The sequence below is a fragment of the Diplotaxodon limnothrissa genome, linkage group LG16, assembly GCF_057381915.1.
Source record: "Diplotaxodon limnothrissa isolate DT_005_m linkage group LG16, D_limnothrissa_male_GT1.1, whole genome shotgun sequence".
NCBI classification, from domain to species: Eukaryota; Metazoa; Chordata; class Actinopteri; order Cichliformes; family Cichlidae; genus Diplotaxodon; species Diplotaxodon limnothrissa.
The window spans coordinates 10,571,312-10,588,010 of record NC_140611.1 but is presented as its reverse complement, the minus strand read 5'-3'; the positions used below and the strand labels follow the sequence as shown (position 1 = coordinate 10,588,010).

The window sequence follows — 16,699 nt, the reverse complement described above, 5'->3', positions numbered from 1 at the left end:
AGGTAAAGTGGTCGCCCCATGATCGGAAGGTCGGCGGTTCGAATCCACTTAACGGCTACCCTGAGGTACCCCTGAGCAAGGTACCGTCCCTACACACTGCTCCCCGGGCGCCTGCTTAGTGGGCTGCCCACTGCTTCACAGAGTGAATGGGTCAAATGCAGAGAAAAACAAGTAATTTCCCCATGGGGATCAATAAAGTATCCATTATTATTATTATTATTATTATTATTAACCAGCAGTTGGCAGATGTTACTCGTAAAACTTCCTGTAACTCGAGCAGTGCACTTAAACAAAAACCTCATAACGAAACACACAAATAAACCCTCCAGAAACATCTGAGACCTGCAGTTAACACAGAGCTAAAAAAAAATGAAAAATAAAATCTTTCACTTATGTTTGTTGTTCTTCCTCAGGGCTCCGACCTGCTGAAGACCTCCAGCTTGACAGCTTAACTGTAGGTTATGTCACATTAAACCGTGCGCTGTGCTTAACGGTCTGAAGGATTCACGCAGCGCAGTCACCCAGATTTAACCTCCCTGAGAGACGACTGAAGTGATCCAATCTATTTACGTCTGTGTCCATCGGCAAATCAATACTTTGCGCTCGGTTCTCCTGCTGTTCAGCTCTCCAGACAAACCACATCAAAACCCCAAAGAAGATTTAAAAGCCTGACCCACTGTTCACCCTAATGGTTTCACAATGAAAACACCCCAACTCATCCCACTATACCTGCTGGCTCTCCAGCTCCACGGTCTCACCCTGTAACCACAGTAAATGTGTCACAAAAGCTTTCATCAAAGTAAAACAAAGACTTGCTGATATTTCTGTCATAAATCTCATTACACTGTGGGTTTTTTGGTGGTCACAGCAGAGAAAGGCAGGAAATATGAGGAAAGATAAGGGGCAAGGTCCCACAATTAAACTGGAGACTCACTGCCGGATGCGTTTGAACCCATGTGGTATGTGCCCTAACTCTGAGCTGGAGGATCTTTTTTGAAAGATGCAGTTCTGTACATGCAAAAGTTTCAGGCCAACACCATCTCTTTATATTTCCAAGCAGACAGACTTTCTTCTATTTTTTTTTTTTTTACGTGCTCTTAAGTGATAGATATCCAGGGTTTCTGAACCTTTGTCTTTGGACATTGGCTGCTTTTTCACTTATTTTCCATTCAGTCCTTCTACCTGACCTTTTTTTGTCTGCACGTAACAGACAGGTGAACAAGGAACCATGTTTAAATTACATCTTTAGGCACTTTGTTACAAGCAGCATGTCAAAAAAGACATCACTTGTTCCAATTTCTGTAGTCTAATCAACAAAAGATTGCCAACGATAATGAATGTTTGACATTGATAACACTGTATTTTTGCACCAACAAGCCATTCTCAAAGAACTCTTAGCTGAAAACTTGACATATCTCAGCCTAGTCTTGTGTGTCCTTAAAAATTGCGATGATTTTCCAATTTCCCATGATCCCTACAGCCCTCCCCCCTCTTTTTCAGGATTGTCACAAAGTTATTGTGCTGCAAGCCTGAAGTTACAAACAAACAGTGAATCTGAGCAGTGGACGCTGCACATTGATATGGTACTATGGTTTTTAGAGAGCCAAGTAGGCTTTCCCCAAAACACACCCTGTTTTATCCCACTTTGTGACTCCAACAGGGGATCGTAATTTACAAGATGAACAACATGTTTTATTCTATAGGAAACTGGGGATGACAAAGCCCGAAGAACACAACGGTTCTTTGGTCTTTGAACTGTGCTGTGTCACCTGAACAGGCAGAAAATCCATTGTTTTCCCACTGATTGAACCATGGTACAGAGCTGACTGGGTCTAATTGGTGTCAGGCACTGAGAAATAATGTCACAGTCTCCTGCGGTCTGACACCTCTGAAGCTGTTGAGGCTTTACAAGCTGGGGAAACAGCAACATCAAACTACTGGTGGCTCTTTGAGAAAAAGAAGGGTGAGGTGACAATGCCGGAACATGTTGGGTATAACGCGACAGCAGCAGTTTCATGAGGACAGCTCTCTGTGCATCAGCAGGAGGGGGAGCAAACAGCTGCATCTTGGTGGGTCCTAAGAGATTTTTTTTTTAACTTATCCTCTTTTTTTTTAGGTATATGTGGGGAAGTCTCTCAGAGAGGGATAATTCAATGTGGTTCCAGGTCATTGCTATCAGAAGTTATGGAGCCAGTAATAATGTGATACTTTGTAGATCCCTGAGGGGGATTGTCTTTGTGTTGCTCTGTGGGAAAGTGAGAATGGAGGATAAGCCACAGCACAACATCCTTGTTTAAACATAAGATCCAGTGTTAATGCAGGTTTTTCTTCAGTGTATGCAACCCTTTAATTCAGCTCATCTTATGGACATATATGTGCACCTGACAAGAAAAACCGCTTGGTCATCAGAAAAACTATTAATTTGAATGAAACTTGCCCTTATTACCCACTGAGTGTATTTCAGCACAGCTGCCATTTAAAGTTTCATTATCTCATTCAGAAATTAAAAAACAGTTCACTAAATGTTCAATGAATCATCAAATTAAGTTATTAGGAAACACTGTTTGCTTATTCAGCCACACAAATGCTCTGCAATACGGGAAAGATTCACCTTGTGAAAACAAGACATGATAGAGGCCTTTTTCATATCTCTGTATAGGTAATGTGTTTAAAAAAACAGAGCTCTGTCTCATCAAAATGAAAGCTGTGTATACCAGCTGTGTAGAATGACAGCAGGTCTCCACACTGACTTATTTCAAGCTGATGTTCATTACTTGGGTGCCAAGGGCCAAGTAAGGGCCTTTTAGGGACGTTTTGTCAGAGCCTCCAGCATCTGATAGGAACACAAGGTGTCCTGGGGTGACGTAACTGGTTTCCAACTCTTCCCATGTAAAAGCTTGGAATCACACTGAAACACACCCTTAAGCCAAATTTAATTTTTCAGTGTGCATGGTTAATGTTTTGAATTGGCAAAGCAAAGCAATGTGAAAAATGCAGACCTGCTAAATACAAAACAAATGACACTGGATCAATAACTGACGTACAATTTGGGAAGATGTGCTATTCTAATGGGCTGAAAAAAAGCGACAGGCTGAAATAACAGGGTGTTGAAAATAATTTGATCACCTGATCGTTCGGCCTGGAGATGAGAAAAAAAATCCAAATTCTCCAGGACCAGGACATTAGACACAAAGGGAATACATTCAGCAGAAACTGAAGTTTTTAATGAATGATAACATGAAGACGGTAGGTCTATTGAAATATATGTTTACATTAAAAGCTTACAGCTTTTCATTTAGTATCTTGTTTTCTTTACATGCCATTCATTTATTTTTATTTATATTTTTTGACTAATCCTGATTTGGAAAACTGTATATAATAACCAAAAGGAATTTGGTTTAGGAATTATTATCTGTTATTACTATAGTAAATTAAATATATCATAACAATCGCAGCATACATATGTATATATACTATATTGCCAAAAGCATTTGCTCGTCTGGCTTCACACACATATGGACTTGAGTGAGATCACATTCTTAATACACAGGTTTCAATAAGCTTCCTATGAGGTTTACCGATGTGTTTATGTAAACTTTTTAAAATTCTTCCAGAAGTGTATTTGTGAGGTCAGGTACTGATGTTGGACGAGATGCCTGGCTCGCAGTCTTCATTCTAATACATCACAAAGTTGTTCTGTTGGGTTGAAGTTCTTCCACATCAAACTCACTCATCCATGTCTTTGATGTAACATTTGGATGCCGCTGCTCAGGCATGGAAACTCATTCTATGACGCACACTATGCACTGTTCTTGAGCTAATCTGAAGGCCACGTGAAGTTTGGAGGTCTGTAACGACTGGCTATGCAGAAAATTGACAATCTCTGTGCATTATGGCCCCAAGTATCTACTGGTATGGCTCTGTTATTGTACGTGGTCTACCACTTAATGGCTGAGTTGCTTATCACTTCCACTTTGTTAGAATACCACCAACAGCTGACTGTAGAAAGGCGAGGAAATTTCATGACTGGACTATTTACACAGGTGGCATCCTATTACGACACCACACAGGAATTGACTGAGCCCCTGAGAGTGACCCATTCTTTTGTATGAATTAAATAATTTGGGTGTTTGAGGGAATACTTTTGGCAACACAGTGTAGGTCTGTAGGTGCCCCGTCACCTCCTTAAAAGGTGGGCCAGTCTGAACTGTTGCGCCTGTGCATTTGCAGAGACATTTGTTTATATCATTTCCTTAACTGTGTATGGGAAAAATTGTATAAAAAGTACAGGAGAGACAGATAAGATATATTTTTTAAAACTAGAACATATAATTGAACTGTAGGTCTAAGGTAAATAAGCAACTAACCAGCAAGTGCTATTAAGAAATATTTCACAACTTCTAACCATTCAATTGATATCCACTTAGTGTATGTTGGTTAATTAGTCAGTTAGACAGAAGATTTGTTTAGGCTTAAAGTGAGAAATGCAATGTTATTGGCCATCAGTAACCTAACACTGGGACAATAGGACAACTATTATCCAGTGGTTATTAGAATTTCATTGATCAAAATTCATGCAAAATCATTTTCATACAGTTGCCACGAGTAGGAAAATAAATAGACACTAAAACTGAATAAGACACAAGGCTGTAAAACCCCTGAGAGTTCTCCTCAAATCTAATACAGCATGAATTATACACATTCAATATTAGTACTGATAATATCAGTAACTTCAAGCATTTATGGTATTCAGAGGACAAAGTTGAAAGCTTTTGGGAAGCTGCTAACTTCTCATGTTGTCGTGTTGCCTCATTAGCTTGCTCTTTAAATCTAATTTGGAAATTGTTTTCATTTATTTAAAATCTCATCTGATAAAATGCAGAATCTGCCCACCTGAAACACAGGACAGCACAAGTGCAGGCCATAAAAGAGAGAAAAGAAAACGGTTTGTGATCAGTGCTGGAGTATAATGGGCCTGATTGAGAGATAGAGAAGGAGAGCGCAAAAGAGATTCACAAATGTAAAACAAGGTCAGAGAGACAGAAAAGGACATATAGGCAGACAGAGGACAGAAATAACTGTTCAACATGACCATCAGACAGAGACAATGACATAAGCAGCGCGATTAAAATAAAAAATCTACGGGAAAAGAGGAAAGTAGTGAAGTGATGAAGTGATGATGACGGTGAGGAGAAGGCGGTAGAAGAGAGTCTGGCGGTGACCATGGCGACATCGAGCAACGTGGATGAGTCATCTCCTTCCAAATAATAAAAGCCTGGATCAGGTTGTCTCTCACCTGTCGCATGGTGGGAACAACAGAGAATGGAGGTGATGAGGAGGAGGGTGCGTAAACACTCCACCATGATCTGGAATATGATGGTGCTCACGATGATCTGGCTCTAATCCCCTCAGCTATGGATCTATTTTTGTCAACACCCTTGGGATGAGATCCTGGGGGAGGTGGTGACAACTTGGCCACAAAAAATCTCCCAGATACTGACAGGGACTTTTTGTCTACATATTCTATATGGGCTGATGTTAAATTCACATGGATGAGCTGATTTATTCAATCAAGGGCTGGTTTCTGTATGCGTACATTCATTCCGTTTTTCATGATTATGCAAAATTAAGGTCCCAATTGTCCTTAAAGATCTGCATCAAATCCTCAGTGCCATTGTTGACATCTCTTAAAAAAGCAGACATGGTAGATGCATTTATTCTTGCTTTTCTTATGGTCTTTACAAAGAGTAGGAGGGGGCCTGGCTGCAGATGCATGGAGGATTACATTTTGTGAGGACTGAAACTCACCATAATGTCAGCAATTTAGCTGTGAAAATCAGTTTTAAGCAAGCACTTGGCAACAGTGGGAAAGAAAAACTCACATTTAACAGGAAGAAATCTCATGGTTCACAGAGGGGCAGCCATCTGCCGTGAGTGGTTGAGGTTTAGGCAGAGCAAGACAGGACAAAAGGCACACATGAGAAGAATCAGCAATGGTTAAATGCAATACTGGGGTGTAAACACAGAGTGAAAAAGAAGTGAATTAAGAGGAAACACTTATCATGGGAGGCCCCCAGGATCCTAGGGCTATGGCAACTTAACTAAGGGAGGATTCAGAGTAATTAGATTCAGCCTTATAAGCTTCGTCAAAACGGAAAGTTTCAAGCCTAATCTTAAAACTAGAGACGGTGTCGTTGTAGTTCCACAGAAGAGGGCCCTTTCACCCACATTCAGTTTATTAAAACTCCTATTGTGATAATATGGTTCTATGATGTCTTTAACATGAGAAGGAGAAGTTGAGGAGAAGGATATTGAATTCAGTTCTTCATTTAACAGGAACCAACAATGAGAAGGCATTATGGGAGAAATATGGTTGCTTGTTCTATTCTCTGTCAGCATTCTTACTGGAGTGCTCTGGATCGACAAAATCTTTTTAAACAACTTTTACAACCTGATGATAATGAAATAATCCAGGCTAGGAGTAAAAAAATGCAGTAGTTTTAGTTTTTCAGTGTAACTCTGAAAATATTTTTTCTAATTTTAGAGATATTGCACAATATCATATTGGGATATATTTTGGTCAAGAATGAGCCCAAGATTTGTCACAGTGTTACTGGAGAGCAAGTTTATGCCATCTAGAGTAAACATCTGGTTATACACTATGTTGTACGCAAGAAACCACGTTTATCCATAGCCAGCGTGTCAAATTCCTTTCAGTGTCACTTGCTTTGGTGCCTGGAATGCTATCAGCTAAAGTCACTGGAATCTTTAGCTTCGTAAATCTAAGATTGGTCTTGCCAATAACCAGAGTTTGTTTGTTTTTTTTATTTGAGAGATGTGTCTTTGAAGGTTCTCAGTCATCCAGGTCGTTGTAGTCAAAGGAGCTTGCAAAGAAAAGCGTCTGGACTTCTTTAAGTTGCTTGAAGACGTTTCACCTCTCTTCCAAGAAGCTTCTTCAGTTCTAAGGTCAAATGGTGGAGAGTCCCATTTGACCTTAGAACTGAAGAAGCTTCTCGGATGAGAGGTGAGACGTCTTCAAGCAACTTAAAGAAGTCCAGACGCTTTTCTTTGCAAGCTCCTTTGACCATTTGAGAGGTATGTTGCTCTGTGGGGAAAGGGGCTTGGTGGAGTACTGGGTGCTTGCTCATCATAGCCACACAGCTGGCCAGATTTCCCAGCTTCTGGGGTAATATACCAGGACTAGCTACCTTTGTTCCCGCAGGCTACTTGGGCCTGGCTATCTACAGGGTTGTTTAAGGGGGGTTTATGGTGTGGATTAAGTTATCCAAATAAATTAGTCTGATCTCCAAAGCAACCCAATAACATTTATTTTAAGTGCCATTAATGCTAAAAGAGGGCAAAGAGTGAATAAACATTTGACAAACTGAGCAGGAAAGTGCTGCTGCTAATGGTGCAAGAGTATTGATCTAAGCTAGCAGAAGCTAACCTAGCTAATCACTAAAGACACAAGAGTGAGTACCATTCAAAAATTGTTGAGATCTCTTCGAAAAGTGTTTATTGAATGGGACATTACCACATTTTCATCTACAGATGCCATTTATCGATTTATAGACATCTCCTGATGTATTGGGATTGGTGCAATGGAACTAGCGAGCTGCTTGGGGTGACACCCCCAAAGTGGCCAGTGATAAAGAATTATGATAACGTTTGCAATTTCAGTTTTTTAACCCTTTCAGTGACAAAGACTCAATAGTAATCTTCGCTGTTTTTTTTTTTTTTTACTTTCCGTGTCTGCCATGTAATAGAATTTCTCTCTTGGAAATGAGATTTTTAATCTCAATGAGATTTTTTACCTGGATAAATAAAGGATTAATAAAAAAATTAAAAAAAATAGGTACTGCTGAATTTGCTTTGTAAATAAAAAAATTTCTGCAGTCAAAATGTGAGGCTTTTATTTGTTTTTAGTTTTTCACTATTTCTCATTTCATTCCATTTTGATTTTATAGTTTTGATTTTCACTGCTCTGTTTCTGTGTTATGCAGTTTGAACTGCCCTGTGCAGAAACAACCTCTATAAATAAACTAACCTTGATCTATAGAACATAAAAAGCATATCTGCTTCCATTCGTGATAATATTCATAATATAATATAATTTACATCAGCAGCTGAGTAGTTTCAGGACCAATTTAGAGGGCTATATTTAGAAATGACTGCTGCAGGAGCAGCACGGCGGGTCTAAAAGCCTTCGGCCTTGTTCCATCTGTATGACTCATTCCATTTATCACTCTGCAGTGACTGTGTGATCAGCTTTTTAGAGGCTAACAACACACAAGTCCATGAAAACCACCACTACAGCACAGCTAATGTTCTTTATCACAGACACAAGTTAAATTAAATCAAATATGCAGTCTAGAACAAAAACAAATATTGTCCCTGTGTATCATTACTATTCATATTAGAAAGACCAGCTGCAAAAACCTACGAAATTAGCCACTGGTTATCATGAAGCCACCTCCCTTCATGGGAAAATTTCCTGGAGATATAAAAGGAGAAGAGAGACTTCTCTGCTTTTATGTGAACTATGAAATACATTGCTAAGTTTTGAGGGACATAGACATACTTTCAGTACATGAGGTATAGTGACTGTATTTGTCAGGTTCGACGGTGCCCCGACCGGCGACCTGTGTGTGTGTGTTTGTTCTCCCGCTCTGTTTTTGTCTCCGTTGTAGTTGTTACGCGGTTGCGTAGCAACGGGAGATGTCCGACCCGGAAGTTCCGCCACTCTGAGTGGTCCCACCTGCAACTGATTCCTCGCCAGCTGCTGCCAATCATCCACCATTGTGATAGAACTATTTAATGGTGTGGCTGAGTGACAGACAGCGCTGGAGTATTCCACCAAGCCGGGTAGTGACTCGAATTCAGCGAGTGTTAGACAAACGTTTGATAGCGGAGGGAGGCTAACCGCATCTGTTTGCCTTTTTTCCAGGCTACGAGTGAGACGGAGATACGAGAGGAGAGACGTCACTGTTCACGAAAGTCGTATGGACACACGAGGGGAGCACGGAAGGGACTTAGCACTATGGATTACTTTGGATTTGCTTCACTGTAAATAAAGACACTGTTCAATCTTAACGAGCGATCCGCGTCTGGGTTCTCTTACTCATCACCCCCGTAACAGAATACTCCAGCCACTTACATGGACCCAGCGGACGCCGCTCCGGTTCTGCGAGAACTCTCGATTCAAGGTGAGATGTTGGAACGCCATGAAAAAATGATGAAACATGTTGTTGAAGAACAAACTGTGTTACGGCAGCTGGTTGCTGAATTAAAAGGGATTTTGCTAACTCCCCCTGGGGCTGCAGCTGATGCTCCGTCGCCCGGGCCGTCTCTCAGCACAGCCGCGGCTTCTCCTCTGCCTCCTTCCCCTCCCACACTGCAGCGCGAGCACCCGCTGCCGGCCCCTGAGAAGTTTAGTGGGGATCTGGATAAGAGCCGCGGGTTCTTAACACAATGTTCGTTCATTTTTAGAGAACAGCCTCGGTCTTATTTCTCAGATGGAGCCAAGGTGGGGTTAATGGTGGAATCAATGACTGGACGCGCTTTACAATGGGCCCAGGCCGTGGTAAGCATGCAACCTGCTATCTCTTATGAAGATTTTTTGTGCAAATTTCGTTGTGTTTTTGACAAAGGCTCCAGCGCCGACAGCGCAGCACATCGCATGTTTTCCCTGAAACAAGGATGGAGGAGTGTAGCGGACTTCTCGATTGACTTCTGGATTTTGGCCGAGGAGACCGGCTGGCAAGAAAATGCACTACGAGGGGCTTTCATAAACGGCCTGAACGAAAATCTAAAACGTGAGTTGGCCTCAAGAGAACTGCCTAAGTCGCTCAGTGCTTTGGTGAATGTGTGCATTCAGTTGGATGAGCATAGGCGTGAGTTTGGACGGCGACCAGCGGGCGGCAGCAAAACCTCGGCAGGGCCCTCTCTCGAGTGGAGACGGGAGTGGGAGGAACAGCCGTTGGAGGAGGAGCAGCCCATGCAGATCGGTCGAGCCAGCTTTAGGTCTGTGGCCCGACGGAGAAGACCTCAGGGGGGTGAGTGTTTCACTTGCGGAAAGAGAGGACACTTTTCTGATAAATGCCCAGAGTCGGGAAAAGACGCTGCTCGTCAGTAGCCGTGGGCATACTGACGGGCGTTACCGCAAACATCTTGCCCCACCTCAGCTGTCCTGCCAAATTGATTTTCCAGTCCTGTATTCACCCATGTAGTGCTTTAATCGATTCGGGGGCCGAACAAAGTTTTATTGACGAAGCCCTGGCCCAGACGTTGGGCATACCTGTTGAACCCTTACCTGAGGTCCTCCAGGTGGCGGCGCTGAATGGTGCCCCCTTGGCCAGTATAACCCATCGCACTACTGATTTGACTCTTTCTCTTTCCGGAAACCATGTTGAACAAATCAGCCTGTTTCTGTTCAAGGCTCCTCACACTCCGCTAGTTTTGGGCTACCCCTGGCTCGAACGCCATAACCCGCAGATCGATTGGGAGAACAGCAGGATAACTGGGTGGAGTCCTAAGTGTCATGAACAGTGTTTACGTTCTGCTACAGTTAGCCAGACGTCCACTAGCCCATCTTCACCTGACGCTCCTCCCGATTTGACTGCAGTTCCAGCTGAATATCACGACCTAGCCCAGGTGTTCAGTAAAGAAAAGGCCCAGTCTCTTCCCCCCCATCGTCCGTACGATTGTGGGATAGACTTGCTACCCGGCGCTCCCTTGCCCACAAGCCGTCTATACAGTATTTCGAAATCAGAGCGAGAGGTAATGGAGGGCTACATCACCAACTCGCTGGCGGCCGGGATAATCCGGCAGTCCACCTCTCCTCTCGCGGCAGGTTTCTTCTTCGTTGAGAAGAAAGACAAAACGCTCCGCCCCTGCATTGACTTTTGAGGTCTTAACAAGATAACCATTAAGAACAAATACCCGCTTCCTTTACTCACCTCTGCTTTTGAACTCCTTCAGGGGGCTGCCATCTTTTCTAAACTGGACCTCCGCAGTGCTTATCATCTGGTGAGAATCCGCCAGGGGGATGAGTGGAAGACGGCGTTCAACACGCATCGTGGGCACTTTGAATATTTGGTGATGCCTTTTGGGCTCACGAATGCTCCGGCGGTCTTCCAAGCCATGATAAATGATGTTTTACGGGACTTCATTAATCATTGTGTTTTCGTTTATCTAGACGACATCCTTGTGTTTTCTCGGAACCCAGCTGACCATGTCAAGCACGTGAGAATGGTGTTGCAGCGCGTGTTGGAGAACCGGCTGTTTGTAAAGGCAGAGAAGTGTGAGTTTCACGTGCAGACAGTCTCCTTTTTGGGGTTCATCATCGAGGAGGGACGGCTGCGGGCAGATCCGGCCAAAGTGAGGGCAGTGGTGGAATGGCCTGAACCCAAGAACCGTAAGCAGCTGCAGAAGTTTCTGGGATTTGCCAACTTCTATCGACGGTTTATCCGCAATTTCAGTCAGGTCGCCCTGCCTCTCACCAACCTAACCTCTCCTAAGCAGCCATTCCAGTGGTCTCCCGGCGCTGAACGGGCTTTTGTGAGACTCAAGCACCTCTTTTCCTCAGCTCCGGTGTTGGTACAGGCAGACATCAGTCAACCTTTTTTTGTGGAGGTGGATGCTTCAGACGCAGGTGTGGGGGCAATACTATCCCAACGAGTGAATGCAAAATTACACCCATGTGCCTTTTTCTCACGTCGCTTATCTCCTGCAGAGTGCAATTACGACGTTGGAGACCGGGAGCTCCTCGCCATTAAGTTGGCGCTTGAAGAGTGGCGACATTGGCTCGAAGGCAGCGAGCATCCGGTGGTTATCTGGACAGACCACAAGAACTTGACCTACCTCCAAGCGGCCAAAAGACTGAATGCCCGGCAGGCCAGGTGGGCTCTGTTTTTCACTCGGTTTAACTTGACCATCTCTTACAGACCTGGCTCCCGCAATCTTAAAGCAGATGCTTTATCGCGCCAATTTTCCCCGGATCTCGACCCAGACGAGAAGGAGAGACCCATTCTGCCATCCTCGTGCTTCGTGGGGGCTCTGACCTGGGACATAGAGCGGGTTATTAAGGCTGCCCAGCGGTCGGAACCTGATCCGGGCACTGGGCCCGATGGGAGGATGTTTGTTCCCGCGGCGGTCCGAAGTAAGGTCCTTCACTGGGTCCATACGGCCAAGTTTGCCTGCCACCCGGGTAAAAACCGCACTATCGCCTTTCTGCAACGTTTGTTTTGGTGGCCGACTCTAGGGAAGGACGCTCGGGAGTATGTGGCCGCTTGCCCCGTTTGTGCCCGAAACAAGGTCTCCTGTTCACCCCCTGCTGGCCTCCTTCGTCCGTTGCCTGTGCCCAGCCGCCCGTGGTCTCATATTGCACTGGACTTTGTTACCGGTCTTCCCCCCTCCTCGGGTCACACAGTCATCTTGACCGTGATCGATCGCTTCTCAAAGGCTGTTCATTTCGTTGCTCTGCCGAAACTCCCTTCGGCCCTGGATACTGCCAAGATTCTCACGCAGCAGGTGTTCCGTCTCCATGGGGTTCCCCAAGATATCGTGTCCGATCGGGGTCCCCAATTCACGTCGCGAGTGTGGAAGGAGTTTTGTAAGGAACTGGGGGCCCAGGCCAGCTTGTCGTCCAGCTTCCACCCTCAAACCAACGGGCAAGCGGAACGGGCTAATCAAGAGCTCGAAGCGATGCTGCGTTGTGTGGTCTCTTCGAACCAGTCATCATGGAGCGATCAACTGGCGTGGGTCGAATATGCCCATAATGCTAGCACGTCGGCGGCTACTGGGGTTTCCCCGTTTGAGGCCTCCCTGGGGTATCAGCCCCCGCTTCTCTCTGTGTCGGAGGGGGAATTGTCGGTTCCTTCAGTCCAGCACCACCTGCGGCGCTGCCAGCGGGCATGGCGCGCCACCCGGACCGCCCTCTTGAGGACCGCTAAGCAGAACAAGAGACTTGCGGATCGCCGCCGTGCTCCGGCCCCTGCATACCAGGTCGGGCAACAGGTATGGCTGTCTGCGAAATATGTTCCTCTGAGGGTCGAGTCTAGGAAACTGGCTCCACGCTTTATCGGGCCCTTCCCCATCCTGGCCGTGTTGAATCCTGTGACTGTACGTTTGTCTCTTCCCCGTTCCATGAGAATTCACAATGTCTTTCATGTGTCCCAGGTGAGGCCTGTCCGGACCAGCCCTTTGTGCCCGCCCTCCGGGCCCCCGCCACCCGCCCGGATTATCGACGGCTCGCCGGCGTATTCCGTATCACGGATATTGGATGCCCGGCGCCGCGGTAGGGGCTTTCAGTTTTTGGTGGACTGGGAGGGGTACGGTCCGGAAGAGCGTTCTTGGGTGCCGCGGTCCGCGGTTCTCGATGCTGCCATGGTGAGAGACTTCCGCCGCAGGCACCCTGATAAGTTTGCTGGGTCGCCGGGAGGCTCCCATTAGAGGGGGGGTACTGTCAGGTTCGACGGTGCCCCGACCGGCGACCTGTGTGTGTGTGTTTGTTCTCCCGCTCTGTTTTTGTCTCCGTTGTAGTTGTTACGCAGTTGCGTAGCAACGGGAGATGTCCGACCCGGAAGTTCCGCCACTCTGAGTGGTCCCACCTGCAACTGATTCCTCGCCAGCTGCTGCCAATCATCCACCATTGTGACAGAACTATTTAATGGTGTGGCTGAGTGACAGACAGCGCTGGAGTATTCCACCAAGCCGGGTAGTGACTCGAATTCAGTGAGTGTTAGACAAACGTTTGATAGCGGAGGGAGGCTAACCGCATCTGTTTGCCTTTTTTCCAGGCTACGAGTGAGACGGAGATACGAGAGGAGAGACGTCACTGTTCACGAAAGTCGTATGGACACACGAGGGGAGCACGGAAGGGACTTAGCACTATGGATTACTTTGGATTTGCTTCACTGTAAATAAAGACACTGTTCAATCTTAACGAGCGATCCGCGTCTGGGTTCTCTTACTCATCACCCCCGTAACAGTATTTTTCCAGTTAGTCCTCATGTTTCATCTTCTGTGGTGTCATGCCTCCTGCTTTTTCTTGTTCTTGCAGTTATGCACCATGGTTCCATACTTTCCGTGTAGATGCCCGAGCCACATCAGCAGGCTCCAATCTGTGTTAAAAAGCAGAAAATCCATTTCCTCACCCATGTCTCTGAGTCCTGTATGATACAGTAGGAAACAAATTTTAATGCCTCCTTTATCCTCGGTCTGATTCTTTCAAACAGTACATAAAGCTTGCAAAGACGAGAATGCAAACATACCGTTCACTTTGAGGCTCAGCTAATTCTTCAAAGCAGCATACTGGTAAAGCATTAACATTACTTCACTTGGGACAGCAAATTAAATATATCAACAAGAAGCACAAATACCACCTTTTAAGGTATCTTGTGGGCATATTTCTTGCTAAAAAAATACCCAAGCATGAGGTCATTTTACACATATTACAATACTATATTATTCTTAAGATTCCAATGCAGCAGTTGAGGTTTAAACTACCTACATTTCTAAACTGGATTGAGCCATGAAGAAGTAAAACAGTGAGGTCATGACCAGGTTAGGCTTTGTTCCACTAGCTTAAATGCAAGCTCTTGTGGGAATTTCAATGGTCTTTGTGAAAAAGGATAAGCATTCTATTGAGTGTTACTTTGTACTGCTGCTCAGACACATTTTATAACAAAATTAAACCTGGATTCTTGTTTGATAATAATCCAAGAAAAATAGTTTAATTTCATATCATGATCTCTTCTAATGTCAGTTCTCTGAGGACCTTTCAGAGTAAATAAAATAAGATTATTATTCAGTGACAATAATTTATGTTTGGAAGTGGGACTCTGTTCTGAGACCTTCCTGGCCTGCCACTCACAAATGTGCAAAGTCAAAAGGCAGCGAGAGCAGCTGCAGATTTGTCTTATCAGTAACAATGACATGACTTTAATTAAGTGAGAAAGAACATGAATAGCATGATATGGAAGAAATGAGGGTGGAGGTGGCTTTGTGAAGGAGCATGAGCCTGCATACAGTGACAGCTCCCACTGTATGCAGGCTGAAGCAGGTTGTGAGATTTGTGAGATTTGCCAATAGGATGTTCATCTGAGTATCCGCAGAGCAATCAGCTGATGATTTTGAAAACAACTGATCTGCCAAGATTGCTGGCTAAGCTTCAGGCTACGGCCTGCCAGAAACAATGCTATGCAGAGATTTTTCAACATTTTCAGCAGCTCGCACAGTGTTTTTCTCCTCTGTGATTTTGTTAATTCCAAATTTTGTGCACCCAAACTCATTCATGGATTCACCTCATTGGTCAAGCGCTGACAGTTAAGATCAAGAGTGATTTTAAATGAAAGTTGCTTAAAAACATCAGTATTTGAAAAAGTACCATTTCTGAGTGATTTTGAAACACGTTTTTAAGTGGCATGTTCTCAATAAATGGTCTCTACTGAATTTTAATTTTAAGTCTGTGAATATCAGTCAGGTGTAAATAAAGCTTAACTTCGGGGAAAACCTGAAAAATGCAGTTTTAAATAATTGAAGAAAGATATTTATCAGTCAAGTAGCAGAAGATGTAATGTTGACACCACACAGCACTAAAATGCATCACTGTTGATACAATGCAGTGAAATTGCCTTTTGGAAGATATCATCCGGAACACTGAGACTAAAGCACCATTGTTCATCCAGGTAAAGCTATTTTCACAGATTCAACAAATATGTACTCTCTGCCCTTCTGTAGATTACGGTTGGCCCCTGCCCTCTGATCTTTGCCCCATCTGGATCTATCTGGACGTCCTGTTCTCCACAGCATCCATCATGCACCTTTGTGCCATTTCTCTGGATAGATACATTGCCATACGCAACCCAATCCACCACAGCCGCTTCAATTCTCACACCAAGGCCCGCATCAAGATCATGGCAGTGTGGACCATTTCAGTGGGTAAGTACACACATGCAGACCTAAACACCAACTATCTACGGTCTATATATCTGTCAGTAAATTGTGGGATACTGAAGTCTTCACAGGCCAAAAATGCTGCATTAGATTGAATTTGAGATGCCTTCAACACTAACAGAGAGAAAACACCAACTGGTAGCAGCATGCAGTATGTCAGTGAAGAGAGCAACAAGGATATGATGGGATGACAGTGTGGGACATTTTGAGTCTTGGCAGAAGAAGCTACGACAAGCAATGAGAATGGACAAGAAATGTTGGAAGTGCAGGTGGATCAAGAATGGATATTGCACTTCACATTGATTTAAAACAGGGAGAATACAACTTTGAAATCTAACCAAAAAATAAAATGGTTCAGAAAAGTGTTATGAATCAAATAATACCACAAAAAATCAAAGCACATTCTTCTGAAACACTGCTTGAAAAGCCTTTAATTTCCTCCAGTATTGATTATTCCCCGGTGAATAAAAAGCCTTCATGTCATAATGCTTACATTATGATTTTATGGCTCTCATTTTCAAGCAAGTCAACAAAACCCGGAGGTGTCCATAGTTTATTTTTTTAGGTTTCTTATAGAAAAACTTGTCTTGTACTGTAGGTATTAAGCATCAGACAGAGAAATGCAAAATCTGTAAAAAATGGCAGCACGGCATAAAATTCAAAACAAAAGACATGTCATGTGAAAAGATCTTGGATCACGTTTGTTTATGTGTACTTAAGACCTGAAAAGATGTTAAGCGGA

At 44.2% G+C, this 16,699-nt stretch overlaps 1 protein-coding gene across 1 annotated transcript in view; it reads left to right on the top strand.

The window, feature by feature from the left end:
- Positions 1 to 16,699, top strand: part of htr2aa (5-hydroxytryptamine (serotonin) receptor 2A, genome duplicate a) — a 104,542-nt gene that overhangs the window by 64,654 nt on the left and 23,189 nt on the right. Inside the window, exon 2 of the mRNA XM_085374615.1 lies at positions 15,742 to 15,942. Within this exon, the coding sequence (XP_085230741.1) occupies positions 15,742 to 15,942 (201 nt within the window). The remainder of the gene's footprint in view (positions 1 to 15,741; positions 15,943 to 16,699) is intronic.